The sequence below is a fragment of the Leucopleurus acutus genome, assembly GCF_964270905.1.
Source record: "Leucopleurus acutus genome assembly, chromosome: 15".
NCBI classification, from domain to species: Eukaryota; Metazoa; Chordata; class Mammalia; order Artiodactyla; family Delphinidae; genus Leucopleurus; species Leucopleurus acutus.
The window spans coordinates 77,948,412-77,972,750 of record NC_139157.1 but is presented as its reverse complement, the minus strand read 5'-3'; the positions used below and the strand labels follow the sequence as shown (position 1 = coordinate 77,972,750).

Here is a 24,339-nt window from a genome sequence, read left to right as displayed (position 1 = left end):
TTAGTTAATGAGTGATTAGGAAAAAAATTATTTAATTGCATTTATGCCTCTTTCAGACACAAGTTCTGAAGCTTAAGAGGACAGTGGTCTGTCATAAGTTAAAATGTAGGAATCACATCTTGAGGTGACAGAGTTACATGCTGGGTACTTAGGTTCATTGATAAACCTAAAACTGCGAACCAGTGTGGTTAACCATAAAAGAGTTAGGAACTCACAGTGTGGTCACACTACAATACAATCTGTGCTTCCTTAAAAGAAATGAGCTTTGGTTTTACTCTGAATTTTCCGTCAGCTTTCTCAGAGCATTTCAAATTTCAGGCATCACTGGCTGACCCTGTCCTAAGTTTCGGAAAACTTTATTTCTTCTTGTTCTTTTCCCTCCATAAGATGCCAAACACATATTTTTTGACATTCAAGTGTTTTCATTCTAATAAATAAAAAGTACATATTTTGGTTATTGGACCCAGGTACAAACTTTCATCAAGTAAAATAACCAACATCTAGAGCTACCCAACAGATTGCCAGAGCACCAGCCAATAAAAACTAACTGTTGGGCTTCCCTGGTGGTGCAGTGGGTGAGAGTCCGCCTGCCGATGCAGGGGACACGGGTTCGTACCCCGGTCCAGGAAGATCCCGCATGTCCCGGAGCGGCTGGGCCCGTGAGCCATGGCCGCTGAGCCTGAGCGTCCGGAGCCTGTGCTCCGCAACGGGAGAGGCCACAACAGTGAGAGGCCCGCGTACCGCAAAAAAAAAAAAAACCATCTAACCAGCATTCAGATTAAGAAATAGGACATAACCTGTGGTAGTAGCCTAGTAGCTTCCTATGTACCCTTGTCCAGTTTCCCCCATTCCCTACAAAGGTAACTATACTATCCTAACTTCTAACACCATAGGTTAGTTTGCCTGATTTTGAACTCTATATAGTAGGAACCATGGAATATACTATTTTGTGTTTAGCTTCTTTTGCTCAGCCTTTTAAAAAAGAGATCTGTCAAGGGCTTCCCTGGTGGCGCAGTGGTTGAGAGTCCGCCTGCCGATGCGGGGAACGCGGGTTTGTGCCCCAGTCCGGGAAGACCCACATGCCGCAGAGCGGCTGGGCCCGTGAGCCATGGCTGCTGAGCCTGCACGTCCGGAGCCTGTGCTCCGCGACGAGAGAGGCCACAGCAGTGTGAGGCCCGCGTACCGCAAAAAATATATGAAATAAAATAATTTTAATAAAACTAACTGCTGCCTGTCAGATCACAGATCATGGACAAGCAAGGCCACTGCAGTCTTTCATCTTGTGGAGTCGGAAACACTGGGGAGAATTCCTCTTCTCATTCTGCGTTGATTCCATGCAGTCCCTCTGCACCAAGGGAGAAACGTTCAAAAGAAGAAGTTGCCTCCCTGTTTAAACGACCTCTCTTAGAAGCGTAACTATAATCCTAGACTTAAATTCAAAAGGATCAGTAATCCATTATATGGCAGACACAGGATGAGATTCTTGGGTCTCAGAGTAGCAAGCTTGAGTCCTAGTCTCCCGTGTGACCCAATGGAACGCAGTTAACCCAACTGTACTTAAGGAAACTAAACCAGGTTATCCATAGGACTCAATTCTAAAATACCAGGGTTCTAAGACATCAGCAAAGATTCCAAGCCTCAAAAAAGCATCTGGCCCGTGGTAAGAAAGGGAACTCCTGCTGTCACACTCACGCTGTAGGCTGATTCACAAAGGCGTTCTTCTGAAGTCTGTAAGACGAGTGGCTGGGAAAAGACCCTGACTCCAAAGAGACTCCTTGCACAAAAGCAAAATTCTTTTCTGTCAGGTTGTATGCTTCAAGCATCTTAAAACCTTTACATCAGAAAAAAAAATATATTAAATGAGGTCATTTTAATTATCTTATTGCTTGAAATCCTGAAATAAATTAGCCCGAGTATGAACGCTTACCTGGTGAGGTGTAGCCATCCAAATAAATGAGAGGACAACCTGCAAAGCACAGTGTTCTTTAAGTACGATTCACCAACAAGGTATACAAACATTATACACGCACAGAAAGCACCTGCGTACATACATCAAGTAACAAACCTGTTCATTCATTTATAAAACATATCAATCTAACCTTTTCTGAGTTATTTTGTGTAGACTTTCCACGTGTACGTGAAATTATACTACTGACCAGTGTGACCATGTTTTCTGGATATTCTCCAGTCCAGCTGGAATTTTACAATGTTCTTAAGAATGGTAAGATTGGGGCTTCCCTGGTGGCGCAGTGGTTAAGAATCCATCTGCCAATGCGGGGACAGAGGTTCGAGCCCTGGTCCGGGAGGATCCCACATGCCGCGGAGCAACTGGGCCCGTGCTGCTGAGCCTGCGCTCTGCAGCCTGCGAGCCACAGCTACTGAGCTCGCGTGCTACAACTACCAAAGCCCATGCGCCCTAGAGCCCGTGCTCCGCAACAAGAGAAGCCACCGCAATGAGAAGCCGCACACCGCAACGAGGAGTGGCCCCGGCTCGCCACAACTAGAGAAAGCCTGCACACAGCAACAAAGACCCACCGCAGCTAGAAATAAATTAAAAAAAAAAAAAAAAAGAATGGTAAGATTGAATTAGAGGGGGGAAATTTATAGATGTTTTTCAATAGATTAAAGAACTTTTACTGATGAGGATGATTATAATTTTTGTGACTTTCTGTTTGAATAAAAAAAAAATCCCACAAGGACTCAGAGGTGAAAAATATACAAATCAATTTTCACTGCAAAGTAAAGGAGCTGTTACAGTGGAGGATTCCTGGACTGAATGTCAATATTATGACATAGTGTGAGTGTGTTTCGTGTTTGGTAATTGCAATCATTGTTGCTTTTGTTGTGGTCATCCATTTACAATACTTGGTGTCAGTTGATTTATCTCTTGTAAAAATAAAATACAATGTGAGTTGTGAAAAACAAAAAATAGAAATCTAAAAACAAAGAACTTTTCTCCCAGGAAACTTCAGATTTGTGCAAGGGCAGGGGAGTTTGTCGCCACCCAGTCTTCTCTGCCAAGCCATGGAGGCTCACACTGGCCACCAAACCTCACAGTGGCAGGTGTACAGCGGGTCTCACCCTGGGCCCTGGAGCTGGGGCAGCACAGGGCTGCATCCGGGACCTCGTGGAATGGAGGGGGCAGCTGCTGCTCCCTGCTCACTTGCACTAGTGTGATTCCATTCTGAGCTTCAGCATAAGTTTTATGGTAAACCACCGACGTTTGTTTACTACTGCCGCCTCTAACCCGAGTTCTGAGATCTCAATATAATGTTTCATAGGGGAAAACATAACACTTAGAAAGCACAGCCCTGCCTGGGATCAGGGGTCTAGACCAGCCACGCAACTGTCTCCATAATCTAAGACCCCAAGACTCAGAGTTCATGGATGGAGAAGAGGAACAAACCAACTTCAGTAATCAATCTTTTGGCCTTCACTGTATTTTAAGAGTTGAGCTTGAGGTCTCGGTATAATATGAAAAGTCTACACCCAAGTAAACAAGTGGGAACCAAGTGAATTTCTACAGGGCACACTCACTCACACAAGTCAGTTTTCTCGTGGCTCTCCTGAAACACGGATGTTGACGGAACAAATACCAATTGATTACTAACAGGGAAAATCCTTCATCCCACGGAATGCTTCTATAAATGCATTTCTAAGTTGAAGATTAATTTTCTCAAATGTCACAGGCATTGGGATGGTGGGAAAAGGATATATTCAAACACTTTATTTCCATACAAGGAACATTACATCTTCAAGGCTAAAAATGGACCTCTGACAAGCACACAGTTAGCATGATCTCAATAGGAACAGTGATTCATCAGGTTCTCAAGTGGTTTCCCAGGATCTATTTATGCACGGACTTGATCTCATATAGGACAGGGAATGGTCTACCCCAGCGGTCCCCAACCTTTTTGGTACCGGGGGTCGGTTTCGTGAAAGACAATTTTTCCACGGACGGCGGGCGGTGGCGGTTCAGGTGGTGATGCAAGCAATGGGGAGCGGCTGTAAATACAGACGAAGTTTCGCTCACTCACCCGCCGCTCACCTCCTGCTGTGCGGTCCGGTTCCTAACAGGCTGTGGACCAGTACCAGTCCGCGGCCCAGGGGTTGGGGACCCCTGGTCTGCTCAGCAGTTACTTTTTCAAAACAACTGAGACTATGGGTCCATGTGGGTCATGACTTACTTGAAGTGGCAGTTTCACAGACGAATGTGATGAGGTTGTCCTCTATCTTCTCAAAAGATTCAAAGTCATCCACAATGAACACGTGCCGCTCGCTAGGTTTGCTGGCTATGTTGGCAAGTTCGTTGTAGTCGACGTCAGCCACGCCAACTACAAAGACACTGAACCCTGCAGAGCAGTGTTTATAGAGAGAATTACACATCCTTTTTTCCATCCTTTATGGTTTAAACAATTCAAAACAAAATCTTATCAGAAATGATGCCATATTTTCTCAGCTAATGCAACAAGTTCTTTTAATTGACATAAACTCTCTTTAATGAACATTTACTTTTACCAGGTCTTCCTATTTTCTGGCTTATAAAATTCAATTAATTGGATTTCCTAAAATAAAGTCTTAACAATTAAAAGATGAACATTTTAATAGCAGAATGACTTAATGTGGTACTCATTTCCTTTCACACATCCACAGTCCTAATATACCCATTAATCCTGCAGCTGTCTTAGGCAACATTAACATTTCAAGCTCATGTGCCTCAGAAACCAACAATGGGCTCATTTTAAACTCTGAATTCCTGAAACTGATTTACTCAATAAACTCAGGCTCAAAGTCAGCACTTTGACCACTTTCAAAATGGAATCTACAAGTCCCACTGGCAATAAACTTTCACTTATTTAGGCTAATACAAATAAACAAAGTTTTCACTCCAAAAGCTTAATTCAACAGTAGAATTAGTTACATAATTAGATATAAATAAGGTAACTTGAGAAGCAAGCATTCATAACCCCAAAGTTAAATCACAAAGGAGCCTAAAATATACAGGAATCTGCTCAAAGTGCATAACGTAACAGCAACAACTTATAAAAAGATCAGTGCATAGAACAATCTCTGTTGTAAGAAGACACAGTATGACTTAGCACTAGTCATGACTCACTTTTAGCCAAAGACCCATGTATGTGCAGATGACAAATTCCATGTAACGAAGGACTTTACAATTTACACCACAATAAATCATGCATAGCATAGAATTCTCTCTAAAATATGTCCAACTTGGACGCTGCCTGAAGGATTGGGGGTGTTCATGCAACTGTAAAGACTTAGTTTCATCTCTAATCATCCTGAATAACTAATCCAAAGGGCAGTGTAACAAGGAGGCTTTCAGCATGCTTGATTGACAAGATCTACACCAGCAATATCTCCCTGAGGTCTCTCTGCTCCTCTGCAGTGAACCTTCCAGCAATCTGTTTGGGATCTGCATCTGCCAGGACGTGCTAAACCTATGTCTCTCCTTGCATAGGACTGAACCAGCATCAAGACTCATTTATGCTATGGCAGGAAGCCTGCTCGAGGATCATCCCGTTACTGCTGTTGTGTAGGCTTCCAGCCACTATGGGGGACTGACCCTGAGGCACGTCTTATACAAAGAATACACCATGTCACTTCTGAGCAATTATCAAACCATTCCATGATGAAATGTAAACTAACATTAGAAGGGTACGGAATACAGAGTAAAACAGAAACTAAAGTAAAATCAGTAATTTTGGTCTTTTGCAATCATTCCTGGACGTTTGAAACTGTGAAAATAATGAGTGCCATCACTAGGCATCAGACTTATGCTCGTGCGATGTGGAAAACAAACTTACGGTTAGCAGGGGGTAAGGAGGTGGGGGACAAACTGGGAGATTGGGACTGACACATACACACTACTATATATAAAATAGATAACTAATAAGAACCTGCTGTATAGCACAGGGAACTCTACTCAATACTCAGTAATGGCCTATATGGGAAAAGAATCTGAAAAAGAGTGGATATATGTATATGTATAACTGAATCGCTTTGCTGTACACCTGAAACTAACGCAACATTGTGAATCAACTAGACTCTAATAAAATTTTTTTTAAATGTATGCTTGTGCTTACCTGACTGTTGGATGACCAAAGCTGCCTTCTTGACCTCGTCCTGTGACCGACCGTCTGTGACCACGACCAGCACCTTGGGGACATTCTTCCTCATACCACTCTCCCAGGTCAAGACCTTCTCCTTGATAAACGTGAGAGCTTTGCCTATAGAATGTGGCATGGAACATTTTAGTGTCATCTCAGTGGAAGCTCTCCAAGTGCCCTTAGCCACGCCCAACTGAGAAGCAATTGAATGTTAGAGTTACACTCCGCCTATCACTCCAAAGGCTTTGGAGAGTAAAGGTCTATGTACACGCTGATGAACTGTACCTGTTCTTGTGTTTCCTCCTCTGTACCGGATATTCTGGAGGGCCCCGAGGGCCAGGGCCTTGTCGTTGTACGTGTTCAGCTTAAACTCAGACTTGACCTCGTCGCTGTACTGCACAAATGAGACCTGAAAGGAAAGGCGGTTTGGTGGTGAGGGTAAGTCGCCTCTTTTAATGTTTCAATTGTCAAGTGATTCTTCTAGCTGCATAATGGGAAAAAGTAGTCTATTAGAACTGACAGAATATGGTATGCTCTTTATAGCTAATATTTTAACACTGACTACTGTTGTCTCACTAAATTCTCTGATTTCTGATCTTCAATGAAAGTGTCAGTAATTGATATGAATAATGTACATGCACTGTATTTATTCTCTAGGATGTAAGAAGGGATAGGTAAAGCTGGAGAGCAATGAGATTCCAAGATCAGAAATGAGAACATACCATCTTGAGCTCAAATACTGGCTAAGCAATTGCTTCTCAGACAACTGACCCTTCTCACTGACCACATCTATTCTTCATTGTAATATAAAAATGGCACATGAGTGATAATAATCAGCACTCGTCACCAATTCAGTGACAGTGTGATTTAGTGGAAAGAATAAAAGCTTTATAGTCAGGATTCAATGGGCTCAAATCCTAGCGCTGCCAGTTAATAGCTTTGTGACATTGGGTAGGTTCCCAACATCTCTGGGCCTTTGTTTTTTATCAGTAAAATGGAGATAATTATACTTACTTCTATGGCCAGTTTAAGGAATGAGAATCATGTATACAAAGTAGCTGGCACATAGAAGTTAATAAAATATGGTAGCTTTTTTCCTGATTTTTTATTAGAAATCTTAATTTCTAAAAGGATTTCAAAAAAGGCTTACTCACTCACACTTTAAGACTGTAACTAGCCTGACATTTTACTCTTCTTGGGTTGGAATAACATCTACAGAATTATTTGGGGATTTGAAATTTAAAATATTCCACAAAGCATTATTGCATAAAAGAAGACATGATTTGTTTATGAAATTATTTGTGATTTATGTCAAAAATCTCTTATTTTCATAACATCTCTAAGATGTACCTGCCTAAATAAAGAAGAAACTTCACCAAGAGAAATGGGAAGGGAAAGAGGATTCAGAAAAATAATAACACAATACAGTCTCTTGCCTTAAGGAGTCAATGATTTAGACAGAAGAGAATCACACAAATATTGACAATATAAAGAGACACGTGCCGTAACAGCAACATAAACAAAATCCTTCAGGAGTCTGAAATGCCTAAAACTATCAAGGAAGCCTCTCCAGAAAGGGTGGAATTGAAGTGGGTTTTCGAGGTTGCAGAATCCAGGTAGTAAGTAACAGAGCCACCGGCCCTGAGTCCAGGGGTATGTTGGGAGTGGAGGAGATTCTCAGCTTTACTGGTGGGTCAGAGCTAAGCAAGGAATTATTCTTTGAGGTGTGTCATGGAAGGATTAATTTTTCTAAGTTCCCACTCTAGTAAAAGCAATAAATTTGGAGTGATTCCAAAGCAAGATAATTGGTAGTTATCATTGTAGGAAAACAAATTAATTTCCCTTGGAGTTAACAATGGCCTTTCTTCTTCTGGTTCAGGTCATATCTGCAATGTCATGATAGAGGGGGCAGTAGGGTTCCACACAGCCTCTCCAGTCACTATCCATCACTGAATCCTGACTTAACGGGTACAACAATCAAAATGCATTTAACTTCCAGAACATAAAATGACCTTTCAGGAAAACGTATCATTGTCAAAAGATTTAAGCAGGAAGTTAGAGTTAGACTCCCCTAAATTCTGCAACAGGAATATCATCTCGCCAAGAGAATACCTAGAGGAATATTTATTTTTCTATTTATTTATCATTTGCACCCAAGTCCTTCCCAAAAGTCTATGTGTAAAGAAAAGAGAAAATAACAAAGTCAAAATGGAGTTTATACTGAAAAGTCTTTCTACTTAAAAGTTTAAAGGAAATAGCAAGACATTACAGATGAATAACCTTTGAAACGACACCCACCTGAATTCCAGCAGGACTGATTTCATCAAAGGCTCCCACAGTATTGAAGATGAATTTTACAACTTTGTTAAAATTATCATCCCCGATACTCCAGGAGGCATCAGTCAAGAATACAATATCTGCCTTGGCCCCTTTGCACACTGGGGGAAAAACACAGAGGAAGCCCCAAATCTCATGAATTCTTTCATTTAAGTGAAGTTACACAACTGAGACACGTAATCTAACACCCTGCTACTCCTCCAAGCATGGTTCAGCAGCAACGGCATCGCCTGGGAGCCTGATAGAAATGCAGAGTCCTAGGGCCCACCCCAGATATCCTGCAACCAAATCAACAGTAGCAAGGTGCCAGGTGATTCACGTGCCCAGTGAAGTCTGAAAAGCGCTAGTCTAACTGGACCTCAATTTCTGCTCTGGAATTACTCCATCTGGTCATTCTGCAAACATATGCTCCCTCCTCATGGGATTCTTCAAGGAGCTTCAAACAATAACTAAGGAGGAAATCAAGTGAAAAAACAACCATGCTCAGAACTTAAGAAGAGCCCTCAGTGGGTTTGGAGATTTTTGTATATAATTATCAAAGACTTGGTGTAGATAAGGTGTCTTTTCATTTTAAATTAGGCCACTAGAATCATATGGAGGGAGGGAAGGGATGGAATAAAATAAAGAAACACCTTTAATTAGAATCTTCAGACTTGAAAGCTAAAAATTCTGAAAATAAAAATTTAACATTTTAGTGATAAAAACTTGCTGTGTAGAATGTATAACACCAAGAATAAACCCTAATGTAAATATGGACTTTGGTGATAAAGATGTGGCAATATAGGTTCACAGGATGTATCAAACGTCCCACTCCGGGTTGGCAGGGGGGATGTTGAGAGTGGAGGGAGGCTGTGCATGTGAGGGGGCAGGGCATGTTGGGACTTCTGTGTACTTTCAGCTCAAATTTGCTGTGAACCTGAAACTGCTCTAAAAAATAAAGCCTATGAAGAAAAAAACCTGAACATGTCTTTTTTTTTTTCAAAATTCACAATCTTATATGTTGTGGAATACGAATACACCAGAGAAGTCAGTCATTACCACCAAAAAGGTAACAAACATATCCATGCCCCCCAAAAGTTCACTGGTGTCCTTTTATAATAGTCTCTCCCTGTCAGTCCTCTCCACACCCCTTCCCATCCCCAGAAAATCACTCATCTCCTTTTGACATGATAGATTAATCTGAGTTTTCCAGAATTTTATATAAATGGAATCAGACAGTATCTATTTTTTTTCCCTCAGGCATCTTGCACCCAGCATCATCATTTGCAGATTCATCTATGCTGCTGCGTTTAACAATAGCTTGTTCCTTTCTCTTGCAGAGAAGAATTCCATTTATTCCATTATTGCTTATTATTTCACTTTTTCATGAACATTTGGGTCATTTCCTGTTTTTTTCCAATTACCTGGGTTTTTTTTTCTTACAAATAAAACTGCTATGAATATTCATGTAGAAGTCTTTGTGGGAACATATGCTTTCATTTCTCTTGGTTTAGCACCTTGTAATGAAATGACTGAGTGGTACCGTAGGTTTATGTTCAACTTTAAGAAACTGTCAAGCTGTTTCCAGTGTAGTTATACATTTTACATTCCCACCAGCGGCGTATGACGGTTCTAGGTACTCTACGTCTTTGCCAACACGTGGTCATTTTAATTTTAGACATCCTAATAGGTGTAGTGGTGTCTCATTGTGGTTTTGGCTTGCATGTCTCTAATGACTGATACTGAGTATTCACATATCTTCTTTGGTAAAATGTCTTTTCAAATTTTTTCCTCACTTATTAAAATTGGGTTGTTTGTATTTTTATTACTGTGATTTGAGAATTATTTATGTAATATGGATATAAGTATTTAGCAGATTATGTGATTTGTAAATATTTTCTCCTAATCTGCGACTTGTCTTCTCATTCTCTTAACAATGTTGTTCAAAGAGAAGTTCTTAATTTTGATGAAGTACAATTTATCAGTTATTTCTTTGCTCACATTTTTGGTGTGATATTGAAGAAATCTTGGCCTAATTTCAGGTCACAAAGGTTTATAGATTAATTATTATATGTGGGTTTACGAACCATTTTTTAAAATGTTTTTTTATCGTGGTAAAAGCCACATAATATAAAACATACTATTTTAACCACATTTAACTATACAGTTCAGTGGCACTAAATACCTTCACATTGCTGTGAAACTCTCACCATCAATCTCCCTAATTTTTTACCTTCCTCAACTGAAACTCTGTCCCCACTGAACACTAACTCCCCATTCCCCCTCCCCACCTCCCATTGCCCTCCTGCCTCGGCATCTACCAAAGTACTTTGTGACTCTACGAATTTGACTGTTCTATGTACTTCATTTAAGTGGAATCAAACAGTATTTGTCTGCACCTACTGTATAGTGGAATGCATTTTTAAGGTGAACTTAATATATGCCCTACAAACAGATTGTACCTTCCTTTTTTTTTCCCCCTGTGCTATACAGTAGGTTCTCAATTAGTTATCTATTGTATACATAGTAGTGTATATATGTTGAATCCCAATCTCCCAATTTATCCCACCCCCTTTCCCCTCCTTGGTGTCCACACGTTTGTTCTCTACGTCTGTGTCTCAACTTCTGCTTTGTAAATAGGTTCATCTGTACTATTTTTCTAGATTCCACATAGATGCGTTAATATATATTTGTTTTTCTCTTTCTGACTTACTTCACTCTGTATGACAGTCTCTAGGTCCATCCACGCCTCTGCAAATGGCACAATTTCCTTTTTATGGCTGAGTAACATTCCATTGTATATACGTACCACATCTTCTTTATCCATTCCTCTGTTGATGGACATTTAGGTTACTTCCATGTCCTGGCTATTGTAAATAGTATTGTAAATAGCTGCAATGAACATTGTGGTACATGTCTCTTTTTGAATTATGGTTTTCTCTGGGTATATGCCCAGGAGTGGCATTGCTGGGTCATATGGTAGTTCTATTTTTAGTTTTTTAAGGAACTTCCATACTGGTCTCCATAGTGGCTGTATCAATTTACATTCCCACCGACAGTGCAAGAGAGTTCCCTTTTCTCCACACCCTCTCCAGCATTTACTGTTTGTAGATTTTTGGATGATGGCCATTCTGACCAGTGTGAAGTGATACCTCATTGTAGTTTTGTTTTGCATTTCTCTAATAATTAGTGATGTTGAGCATCTTTTCATGTGCCTCTTGGCCATCTGCATGTCTTCTTTGGAGAAATGTCTATTTAGGTCTTCTGCCCATTTTTGGATTGGGTTGTTTGTTTTTTTTGATATTGAGCTGCATGAGCTGCTTGTATATTTTGGAGATTAATCCTTTGTCAGTTGCTTCGTTTGCAAATATTTTCTCCCATTCTGAGGGTTGTCTTTTCGTCTTGCTTAGCATGTCTTTAAGCCAAAAATATTTACTGAATTCCTTTCAACAGTCTAAAGAAACACACTACTATTTTATCCTATAATAATACACTTTTAATTTTTAATTTTACTTCTCTAATAGGCTTAATAACTGTAACATTCTAGAGCCTTCTAAGAGAAAAGAAAAATACTTTCAATTAAATGTTGGAAACAGAATGTGGGAAAAGAATAAACCAGTAGTTAATTAGCTAAAACTTAATTTGATGAAGCACTGAGCATTGCCCCAAATTACTGAGAGACCAATCTTAATAGCTCAGTCTATGTCTTTTTACCAGTTTACTACAAGGGACAATTATGTCTCCAACCTTGGTGAATGGAAATATTTTAGCTTTGTGTAATCCAGGGCCTTCTTAGGTCAGAAGCCAGGAATTCCAAAGCCAAAGGCCCAGGGGTTACGCTGCAAATTTAGCCCAAAAGGTCCCCAGTGCCTGTTGATGCCAGCAGCCACAAGAAAGAAATGCCCTCCATGTGACAAAGGATTATTTAAGGCATCCCTAAACCTTCATCTGCAAAATCGAGGAAACGGAGTTCCAGCTGAAGAGGCAGAGTGGTTTATCACTGGGGTTTTTTTTTTTTTTTTAATGTCGGTTCATTGGTTTGTTTATTAATTTATTTTTGGCTGTGTTGGGTCTTCGTTTCTGTGCGAGGGCTTTCTCTAGTTGTGGCGAGCGGGGGCCACTCTTCATCGCGGTGCGTGGGCCTCTCACTGTCGCGGCCTCTCTTGTTGCGGAGCACAGGCTCTGGACGCGCAGGCTCAGTAGTTGTGGCTCATGGGCCTAGTTGCTCCACGGCATGTGGGATCTTCCCAGACCAGGGCTCGAACCCGTGTCCCCTGCATCGGCAGGCAGATTCTCAACCACTGCGCCACCAGGGAAGCCCTATGACTGGTTTTAATCACACTAAAACGGGCCTGGAGCAGAAGAGCAAATGGCGGGTAATCTTTGCCTTTAATTGAAAAACTCTTTAGCAGGAATAATAGGTCAGAAATGTTCTATATCAACTGCATAAGTAAGAAGGCTGTCAATCCCGATCGGCTGAATGCATTGCCTAATGGCTGTACTTACCTTCCCGGGCTGGTGGAATCGTGGGAGGGGGAGGAGGTGTAGGCGGCTCTGTAGGAGCTTCTGTGGGTTTTACAGCTAGAATTAAAAAGAATAATTAGAAAAACGCAACATGTGCACATTTCATATCTCAGAAAGTAAATTTTTAGAGCCATTTCAGTCCTCGATAACAAATCAAGTGTCATGGGCACTGACATACTGGGAATCCTATCTTATCCAAAATTGGTACCATTGGTAGTCGCTCAACATTGACTACAGCAGCACGAAGCGAAGCCCAGATGCAAAGGGAGAACGTAAGACCTTCATGTATACAGTCAGATGAGCAGAGGTCACCAACACGGATCCATGTGCACCTTCTCACTGTCAGCTAGAGCCAGCTCTCCCTCCTTTAGGTCTTTCCCTACAATTACGCCAACTCTAACAGGGCAGCACGGATCTGCTGCAGATAAAGGTGCTGAACCCGCTGTAGACGCCACCTCAAGGACCTGCCATCATGTCACTATTGCCGCTCGTAAGGAGAAGTGCCACACAGGAGTCACTTATGTCTCCCACACCCAGAGCATCCTACTCTGAAGCCTTACAGAGACTCCCCGGATTCCTCAAACACTTACTAGTATGTTCTTTGACAGAGACACCTGGTCCCTCAAGATTTGGTGTCTGCACAAAGACAGTGACGCCATAATCAGTGTCTGGTGACAGGCCGGTGAAACAGTGACTGGTTTCTGATCCACGCACTGTAATTTCCTGTCCTCTTGTTCCTGATTAGGACAGCAGAGGAAAAATGCCAGTGTCACCAGTAATTATCTTTAAAGACATTCTGATACATCATTTTATAAATAGAATGACACCTTAACTGAAGTTTTAAATGTGGCTACTATGTGCTCCAGGTCTTTTTTTTGCACACGTACCATCTGCAGGGCTTAGTTTTAGCCTGTAGGAAGTGGCTGCCCGGTGAGCTGACCATCTAACACAGAATGTATCCCACCCGACCTGGTGAGTTTTCAGATCTGTCACATTCAAATATACTACAAGAGAAGGACAGAAAGAAATAGATTTACTTCATAAATAAAGGCAAAAAAAGCATACTTTTAATCACAGCACAATTTTAAAACTTCCACTGTGGCTGAAAAAAATAATGTCTAAAGTCTCACATTGTTTCTTCATACGAAACAGACATGAAACAAACACGAAAACATGGTATTGTCAAAACCGACCTCCCTTTCTATGACTGATTTTCAAGGGAAGGAAAATCCACATTCAGACGTACCTCTGAGATACTGCAGGTTCAGTTTCAGACCACCAGAATAAAGCAAATATTGGTACAATAAAGCGAGTGACACAAATATTTTGATTTCCCAGTGCATAAAAGTTATGTTTACACTATACCGTAGTTTATTAAGTGTGCAATAGTGTTATGTCTAAAAAAATAATGTTCATACCTTCATTAAAAACACTTTATTGCTAAAAACTGTTAACCATCATTTGAGCCTCCAACGAACTGCAATCTTTTGGCAATAGTAACATCAAAGATTACTGATCTCCGATCACCATAACGAACATAATAACAATGAAAAAGTTTGAAATATTGCAAGAACTACCAAATGTGACACAGAGACATGAAGTGAGCAAATACTGATGGAAAAATGGCCTTGCTCCGTGCCGGGTTGCCGCAAACCTTCAATTTATGAAAAAACACAGCATCCGCCAAGTGCAATGAAACGAGGTCTGCCTATAGCCCCTCTCCACGCCATGAATGTCAACGACACCTCATGAAAAATAATAAAAAAAAATTTTCTGAAAGGCTATCTGCTAAGTCCTCAAATAGCCATTAAAGCACGGATGACAATAAAATCTACCTGCAAGCTGAATCAGTCATCACGGCATTTATGGGAAAACTTTCAATTAGATCAATACATTTAGGTAATATATGTTTAACATCCAATGTCAGGAAAAAACCACATACTATCCCCCATGGATAAAATCATAATTTTTATAATTTTTATCTTTTAAAATTCAAAATGTTTTTTCTATGAAACAAACATATCTCATCATTATACATTTTGTATCCTTGATTATATGACGTAAGTAGTTGTTTAGCTGGACACAAAAGAGTTACCTACTCAATGCCGAGGAAACATGCGTAAGAAAAAGAAAGAAAGAAAATTAAAACAGAAGGACCTGGTCATTTACACTACACTTTTTCTTACAACCACAAAAAGCTACGTGACTCACAGGTAGTGCCTTGGTCCGTCAGAGGGACACTGAGACCAGAATCATACTGCGCGTAAACATTCACGTCATAGGTGGTGCTGGGGCTGAGATTGTGCAACGTGTACGATGTCATTTCTCCAACAAAGACCTCCATGGGCTCATTGGAACCTTTAATAACAATCACAAAAATACATAGACATACGTCATCCCTAGTCTCAAATTTTTCTTAAAATCAAATAACTTATACTCAAATGATAGTATGAACACCATTAATTCCATAGCCCTTATGCACGTGCTCCCCGTAACACCCGCTGCATTACATGGTGAATACAAAACTGGAAGCAGAGACCGGATCCTTTTCCTTGTTATTCTCAAAGCATAGCACAGTAGCTAGCATGTGTACTAATGAATGTAGCAGGTTTATAATTACTGTTCCTTTAACGAATAAATCATCACACCGTCAACTACTCTAGACTCTCAAGCCTCTTCTTTAAGCTGCAGTTTGCAGCATAGTGCTTTGTACATACTGGGTGCTCAATGAACATTTTTCTGTTGTAGGGATGATTTAAGAACGTCTATCTCCCACCCCGTTCCATGCAGTGTGGTTACTGAAAGTCCTCCACCTTGAAGTTCCCTCTCCATTTCTTACACAGGCTCACATATCCTTACACTTGCCTTCTCTCCTTTATTTTTTTCTAGTTCACATCCTTCCTGGGTGCATGGAAGGTACCCCAGCAAATTTACTATAAAAGTATTTTGCTTCCATTTTGCTAAACATATAGACAGAAGATGGAAACACAGATGGCGAATAATTTAATAGAGGGGATGTCCATTTAGGTGAAAGTGTCCGTGGGAAGCCAAAAGAAAGCCTGTCGTGAATAAACTAAAATGCACATGCCCCAAATGGAATAATACCTTGACCTAATGGGAAAAATACACAAGTTTATACTAATTAAGTACTCATTCTTTCACAATCATAATAACATATAGGTTGTCTGAACACAGCTTCAATTTGTGCAATTTTATGAACCAGATCAGACGTTTTCGTCATGCAGATTAATGGGAGTTGCATCTAAACCCATAGTGACAATGATACTTTAGACCATTGGCTTAAATACTATTTCCAGAAACGTTATCTCTGGTAGGAGAGGACTTGATGTGATAACTGAGCTATCAGGAGAATCTAATCGTGGGGGATGCAACAAAGAACTCCCTCATGCACAAATAACCCTCCAATGCATTTCTAAGATGATAAAGGTGCTTCCTTACCCACTGGCTTATACACAATTTTATATCCAAGAACGGGAGATGGTGAAGGATCCCAGGACACTCTGAATCTCGTATACCATTCATCTGAGATGTGTATGTTCTGAGGAGGAAGTAATCCCACTGAAAACAAATATTGGCACACGTTACTGACCTTTTATTGACAAACGAGGAGAGAGCACAGAACTTTATGAGTATTGACCATGAATATTGACAGTGCAGTCTCATGAGAGCAAATTAATAATATCCCATATTGTCCCGCTCCAGAAAACAATTAAAAGGTCTTGAAATGTTCAACAGAAAGCTTAGTAGTTTTCCAAATTCAAACAGCAAATCAAATGGACTCAGGAACCGGTGATTTCTAGAATTGGATTCAGAATTATAAAAAGTAAAAGAGATCTCATACCATTTTTTTGAATGTTATAGATCACAGATTGTTAGAGCCAAAAAAGTGATTTATAGACTATTTAATCCAACCATCTTATCACAAAAATAAGATATGATTTGCCCAAGACCACACAGCTAGCTAGTGACCAAAACGAGGTTCTTCCCCAGCACCACTATAACCTCTACCAACATAACCTAGAGTAAATCCTCACACCTCCAGAGTACTACCCAACTCTATCCCCTATTAGATCAATGCTGTGAAGTAGCCTGTTAGTCAGCCACTGAGTTTTTATTCACAGCATTACACAAATAAGGACTTAACTTCAAAACCTTTTTTACAAGAGAAGCCAGAAGTAGCTTTGGCCCTTCCTAGAAAACTAAAGATCTAGTAGAGATTTTTGTATGTTCTTGATTAAGCACAGAATTCTGAAATACAGCATTTCCTCCAGAAAAATACCAAAATATATTCTGAAACCTAAGGGAAGAGTGAAAATGGGAAGCTGTTAAATTAAAATCATCTTGAGTCGCTAGATGGAGTCTGCGTTGACTCAGTCCTGTAGACAACAGGTGTCAATAAATATACAAATTCCTCAGCCTCCAAAGACTGAGCTGAAACACTCTGGTCCTGCTTTTCTCTCAGGAGTTTTCAAATGTTACCTCTCTCAAATCCTGTAATGTTGTCAAGATCATTTATGTAGAAAAAGAGTTTGGGCAACTAAGTGTAGCAAGGAGACTGAAATCATGTTACTTAAGTGGATTTTTGCTGAACGAAGTGGAAAAGTGTCTTACCCATGTCTCCCAGTAACGGAACCCAGCGGACCCATGGCCCAGCCCACCTTCACTCTCAGCCAGGGACTCTCAACTTTGGCTGCGCACTAGAACTTCAGCAGGTCTGGACCATGTCTAGACCATTAACATCAGTATCTCTCGGGGTGGCGTACAGGCATAAGCCTTTTTAAAGGTCCTCAGATGATTCCAGCAACCAAATTAGAGAACTTTTGATCTAAACCATAAGAAACTGCTACCCACGCAGGCTAGAAAAGGGGCCTGAACCCTGGTAATCCATTAGTACAATAGAAAAAATATTTTTTTAAAAAAGCTAAATTTGTAAAGACAGAAGATGATTACCAATCATTCTGCTTCTTTTTCATGACTTAAGATTCTATGGTGATGGGGTCTTTTTTGCTGAACACTTAACTGACTGAGTTAACAGCTACAGCCTTAACTGACACCACACAAACGAAAACATTATTCAGTGACTAAGCAGTTGTTTTCCAAAGAATAAAACTATCTCAAGCAAAGCAAAATAAGCAGATTTGTGTCTCATTTTCCTTCTTTCAGTGGACCTTTAAAAAGTTAATAACACATTCCGTTGTCATATCATTCTGACAAGATTCAATACCTAATACAAATGTTAATGCAGTATTAATGGAGTGTCTGAGATGTATATACTCAAATACGACCAAATTTAAAGATTATAAAAGGTTTAAGACATTTACCAGTTCTTCCATTTCCTGTCAAATGGGTACCATCTCCATCTTCATAAACAGCAATAACAGTAATTTTATATGGGGTATCAGATTGCAGGGGCTGTAGCATTACATTGTTTCTTCTGCCTGGGACAGTGGTCTGCAGGGGAAGTTAAATTATGAGTTATCATCAGCTAGAGGACTTCCAGATCAATACTTTTGTATGTATTCCCATAAACAGGAGCGTTTTCTTCATCGTTTCTTTTTCTTGCACAATGCCCAGGGCGAGGCAAACTGTCTACCACTGTGCAGCAAGGGAAACGGTTTTAGAGTCAGGCAGGTCTCAGCTCAAATCCCGCATCAGCCACCTCCCAGTCTTGTGGCTCAGCATCTCAGAAGGAAGGATGGAAGCCGTGAGGATGAAAGGCAGTATCTCATACAGCACCTCCACACACGTGACTGAGCACCACTGCGCTCCCTTCCTTCCCCACTCCTCCATATGTGTCAGTTTCGTGGGACTCCTTCCACAAATGTGCACCCTGTGCCCACCGTGGGCCAGGTGTGGTACCAGCCACTGGGAGCCCACTGGGGAGCAAAAGCAGACTCAGTTTCTGTCCTCAAGAGCATCAGTTTTGGCTTCCCTGGTGGTGCACTGGTTAAGAATCCGCCTGCCAATGCAGGGGACACGGGTTCGTGCCCCGGTCCGGGAAGATCCCACACGCCGCGGAGCAACTAAGCCTGTGAGCCACAACTACTCAGCCTGCGAGCCACAACTACTGAGCCTGCGCTCCACAACGAGAAATCACCACAGTGAGAAGCCCGCGCACCGCAACGAAGAGTAGTCCCAGCTCGCCGCAACTAAAGAAAGCCCGCGTGCAGCAACGAAGACCCAGCGCAGCCAAACGTAAAATAAATAAATTTATATTTTAAAAAAAGTATCAGTTTTGCTAATATTAATTAGGGGAAAAAGAGGAAATGGAAAATACATTCAGCTGCCCCCACGAAGAGCAAATGAACCAGACAGACCTCTCAGTCTCTCTTCCAACTCTATGCTTTGCTTCTACAAAAAGCAGGGATCACTTAAACCATGAATTCCAGCGTGGAGTCCCCTAATTCCAAATGGTGAATTGGGAGGGAAATTACATCTTTAATGTTTCCAGAAAGTGATGGGAAATTGCATATTTGTCCATGGCAAGGCTGAATAAACACTAAAGCAGGAGCTTCTCTGCTTTGGCAAACTAAGTGTGGTAATACCGCTTATCCCGTCTTGATCAGAAACTCTTAAATGGCAGTTACATGGGTTTCTGATTAATAAAAATAGGAGCTTGGGGCTTCCCTGGTGGCACAGTGGTTGAGAGTCCACCTGCCGATGCAGGGGACACGGGTTCGTGCCCCGGTCCAGGAAGATCCCACTGGGCCCGTGAGCCATGGCCACTGGGCCTGCACGTCCGGAGCCTGTGCTCTGCAACGGGAGAGGCCACAACAGTGAGAGGCCCGCGTACCGCAAAAAAAAAAAAAAGTTAAGATTTAGAGTCACATAACTCGAACATTAAGTTAGGTAGCTCAGAATAATAGGTATCATGTTTCACCGACTCAGTTCCTATGGTATAGATAGTTAGAAATACACATTTTTATGAGATAAGATAATTTTTCAACCTGTGTTTAGAAGAGAAATGAGCCCAAAGATACTGATCGTGCAGGTGGCCCCAATATCACATCAGAGAAAGACTCAACCGTAATCACAGCACTTCCTAAAGAAGAAAGCTTCCTTTCACCCTCCAATCAGGTAAGAGATTTCAAAATGCTCAAATGAATGAGTAACCAACTCACATATTCGTCAATTGGGTCACCAACGGTAGGAGAATAAATGATCCTGTATTGCTGAACCGGCCCATCAGCGTGGTCCCAGGCTACCGAGAGGCTGTTGGTTGTCTCCCCAAAGACTCTCAGATTTCTTGGTCCACTTCGTGGTACTAAATAAATAAATACAACAGAGTTAGTTTCCTGTCTGTGACCATAGTGGACACAGGGGTGGAGGGAGGGGCATGAAAGAACGGGACCCAGGGCAGAGTAACTGTACCCCGGTACTTCACGACTCTCTGGGTTGCTCACTCCCTTACGATGAAATACACATCTACGGCTCTAATGTGAAACCACAACCAGTAGAAAGTGCTGCATTCAGAGCTACGATTACATGCTGAACTTCCAGTGACAGAGAGTCAGGTTTGAATGTGAAAGTACAGACAGGGAGAGAAAGGGATTATTTTAACTGCTATAAGCACCTCCTGTTTAATGAAACAGAGAGGCCGCGCCCTAACACTTCCAAAGTGCCCAGTTGGTGAGAAGACCCATCGCAGGCAGAAGAAGGGAAGAAACCCCTCCTTAACTGGGGTACCAGATGAGAAAACGGCCAAACGACGTCACTCAGCTGGGAGGGCAGTCGTGGGCCCAGGGTTCCGGGCTGAACGTGACTGTGGGCAACCCAGCGCTCCCCTCACCTGCACAAGGTAGAGGCGATTCCCCACACTCCTCACTCACCACCACCACCCCCCAGGCCTCCTGCCCCAAGTCACAAGGGAACCCAGTGGAGAAAGGATTTCCGCCTCACACGTGCGGCCCTGGGCGGGGCTGGGAGTCCCCTCTGCATCCGAGTAGAGGGCAACGATGTTCACGGAATAGGGTGTGTCTGGAATCAGCCGCTCCAAGTGCACCGTGCGGGTATTTCCCGGCACCACGATCTGGAGGGGAGGACACACCAGATTCTGCTTGACCACAGCCCAAATGCTTACCGAGTCTTTTATTAGTCAGCATCATAATGTTTACAGTAAAAGGCTGAGCCCAGCACAGCAGAAACCACCTTCTGTGCTACCTCATAAGATCTGTCCAAGCCACACTGTTAAGGGCAATTTATCCTCAGAAATTTCCTCTCCAAAAAAGTTAGCTCATACTTGATGCTTAGTAACTTCAACTATCTCCCATTTGTGTTCATGATAAAGGTTCTCACATACAACATCCAGGGCTCATGATAGCTACCCAAAAGCATCCCGAATGTTAGATACACATAAGAAAAGGGACCCCCACACACACACACACACACACACACACTGGTAAAATAGAGAGCTACTCCATGCAATGGATAAGGGCAGTACTGTCTGAATGTGTCGTACCATACACAGGGACATACAAATCAGTATTCTTACAGAACACATCTATCGCTCCTCACTTGTTTACCTTTGTTCATTGTCATTGTTTATTTTGGTAAAGACTTGTAAATTAAATTAGTCTATAAATTTACTTTCCCATAGGCGTTCTATCCCTTGTCCAATTAGAAATTTCTGATCTCAAAATTATTAATCTACTTAGAAAACTGCATAGTACTAGGGATTGAAGATAGATTGGGCAACTTGTTAAGAGCCAATGAAGGCAAACTTTAAGGTATTCTCATAACACAGACGTGTATGTTACAACAAAAGCCCAGACTGACAAGGTCGAGCAGTGATTTGCATTCACTGCTGGGGCTTTGAACTTATATAGCTAATTTGCATTTTTCCAAAATTCATTTTTGCTAACTGACCCTCTAGTTAATACACTTACTTTAGTTCATCAAAAGCAATCATTTAAGCATTACACATGGGCAGGCCCGTGGCTTGCATCCTCACAGGCAACCAAACAGGACACAAACTTGAGCCTTAGCTCATCAGGAAAGGAAGTTTCCAGGAGACCCGGTAGGTACCACACCAACTGACTTATTGTTCCGGGCCAGCAACTAAAGCAGGAGGCACAGTAAAATCGACAGCATTCTTCTGTCGAGTTCTACGATGACAGCATGACTTACAGATTCCGAGGGTCTCTGGCCAGCCAGGGGCGAATACACGACGCGGTACTGCTGCACCGGCCCCGGCGCCGAGCCCCAGCGAACGTCCAGGCTGTTTGGCGTTGGATTGTACACTTGGACGTTTCTTGCCAGCCCTCTCACCACTGAGGAAAGAAAAGCCAACACATATTTCTTATATCTGTTTATATATGTCAAGCTTTTGCTATCACTTCTCCAAAACTTCTACTCTGTTAACAGGATAAAATACTGTCCTCCTTAAACTTCTAATTATCTACACACAAAAGCAGATGAAAATTCTGCAAATCCAAATGTAGTCAAAATTAGCCAACTATGTCCTTGGTCTATATGGAAGCAAAGTTGTTGCCAATAAAAACAAGCTAGTGAAAGTACGATAATAGCACTGGGTTGGCCATAAACAAACAAAGGGCAAGGGACAAGAAGCTTCAGTTTTCCAACACAGGTAATGGAGAGATAGAGAAGAGGATTTTATAGCTCTGCCTTCTAGGTGAAAACTGACAGCACCGATGAAGGCATCTAACTCCATCAGCTACATTCACCCATTCATTCCTTCTCATTCAACAAATAGATACCGAATGTCTTCTGTGATTAAAAGAAAAGGCAAAAGGAGGGAGAAAAGATACACTCAGTTCTCAGTTAACTGCCCCAATAGGGACTTAGAAAACATGCAAATTAAATCCATGTATTAACCCCAAACTCTAGTTTAGCCAATAACATCATCTTTCCAGACCGCTAATCTTTTGCCAAAAGAAGTCATCTGTATTTGCTCTCTTTTAGCCATCAGCAAGTGTATCTTTAAAGCCAAAGAAATATTTATAGGTATGCCCCAAAGCCTTTAAGCAGTACTAGAAAGAATTGTAAAACCACTATACGCTGGTTTCTCAAGATGTTAATGGCAAATGAAAGCACACAGATTTTCAGCGCCAGAAAGCACTTCATCAGCAAACCAGAGAAATGTGCGATCAAGTAATGTGACGAACAGATTTCAACAATTGACACTACGAAAGCCAATTACAAAACACTGCTTCACACAAATTTATAAGGCACAAAGCAAAGCTCATGAACTTTTGTGAGTGAAACGGAATACTGGTGATGACACACACACTTATAAATCCTGAAATTATCATTTCAGAAGAAGAATGCCATTATAACCTTTTATTTCATACACTAAAATATTAACAGTTGGTGGCGTCTGGATGGTAAACTATGGGTAATTTTTATGTTTTTGCTCTATCATGAATTTTCCAAATTGTCTTCAATGGGCCTATATGGCCTTTCCACGGAAAAGCAAAACGTATCGTGAAAAAGCAATATTTTTCTGCCTTCTTACTTACATGTCCTTCCAGTATCTGATGTGCGTCCTCCATCACCTTCAGAATACACGGGAACTACTGTAACAGTGTATGCGGTATCTGGCTGCAGATTCCTAAGAATGGCATAATTGGTATTCCCAGGGATTGGAACCTAAAGATTTTAATAAAATGTAAAGTATCTGATTTGAAAAACTTGTAAAAGAAATAATACTTCGAATAATATAATACTCAAAATATTAACTCAAGACCAAGCCAAGAAGCAAGTTCTATAATATTGGGATGTAATGATGTGCCCCCAGACGGACTGTTATAAGAGTTTCTGAAGACTTCTCTACACTCACCCCAGGCTCCCTCTCAGAACTCCCTGAAATGATTATTTCCCCTAGCCCCAATGCCCCGCAAAAACTCCCTGATCACCCAGGCACAAGACACCAACCTACCACCCTCTGTCAAGTCCTACCGAATGAATATGAACTTCTTCAGCACTAAGGTAAATTGGTTAACTCTTTAGCTCCACTTTGCAATCGTTCGGCTACAGCTAAAACAAACGTGCTTTTTTCCCTACAGGAAATAAGTACCAGTTCCTCCGGACCGCCTGCTGTGGGTGCGTAGAAGAGCTTGTACTGGCGAGGACTGCCCTCTGCGTGGTCCCAGCGAACGTTCAAAGTGCTGGTGGAAGGGTCGTACACTCTGAGATTCCTCACGGTATTCAAAGGTTCTGAAATGCACGGAAAGCACATCACAGTGTGGTCCTAACAACCCAGCGCTCACAAAACACAGGTTCACTGATGTCTCCCCACCCCACAAATATTTGCTGCAGTCCTGAATAAGGGAAAGAATGTCTGTGATCATCTGACACATGTCTCATCTCTCCAGAGAGATTTTGGCCCCTG

At 41.5% G+C, this 24,339-nt stretch overlaps 1 protein-coding gene across 1 annotated transcript in view; it reads right to left on the bottom strand.

Annotated features, from left to right (window-relative positions):
* Positions 1-24,339, bottom strand: part of COL12A1 (collagen type XII alpha 1 chain) — a 110,674-nt gene that overhangs the window by 28,747 nt on the left and 57,588 nt on the right. Inside the window, exons 32-48 of the mRNA XM_082855683.1 lie at positions 24,025-24,164; positions 23,468-23,597; positions 22,116-22,258; positions 20,889-21,018; positions 20,111-20,253; positions 18,311-18,440; positions 16,428-16,547; positions 15,180-15,326; positions 13,856-13,972; positions 13,559-13,705; positions 12,951-13,025; positions 8,427-8,566; positions 6,414-6,537; positions 6,105-6,248; positions 4,188-4,352; positions 1,928-1,966; positions 1,693-1,831 (exon numbers count right to left, since the gene is read on the bottom strand). Of these exons, the coding sequence (XP_082711809.1) occupies positions 1,693-1,831; positions 1,928-1,966; positions 4,188-4,352; positions 6,105-6,248; positions 6,414-6,537; positions 8,427-8,566; positions 12,951-13,025; positions 13,559-13,705; positions 13,856-13,972; positions 15,180-15,326; positions 16,428-16,547; positions 18,311-18,440; positions 20,111-20,253; positions 20,889-21,018; positions 22,116-22,258; positions 23,468-23,597; positions 24,025-24,164 (2,173 nt within the window). The remainder of the gene's footprint in view (positions 1-1,692; positions 1,832-1,927; positions 1,967-4,187; positions 4,353-6,104; positions 6,249-6,413; positions 6,538-8,426; positions 8,567-12,950; positions 13,026-13,558; positions 13,706-13,855; positions 13,973-15,179; positions 15,327-16,427; positions 16,548-18,310; positions 18,441-20,110; positions 20,254-20,888; positions 21,019-22,115; positions 22,259-23,467; positions 23,598-24,024; positions 24,165-24,339) is intronic.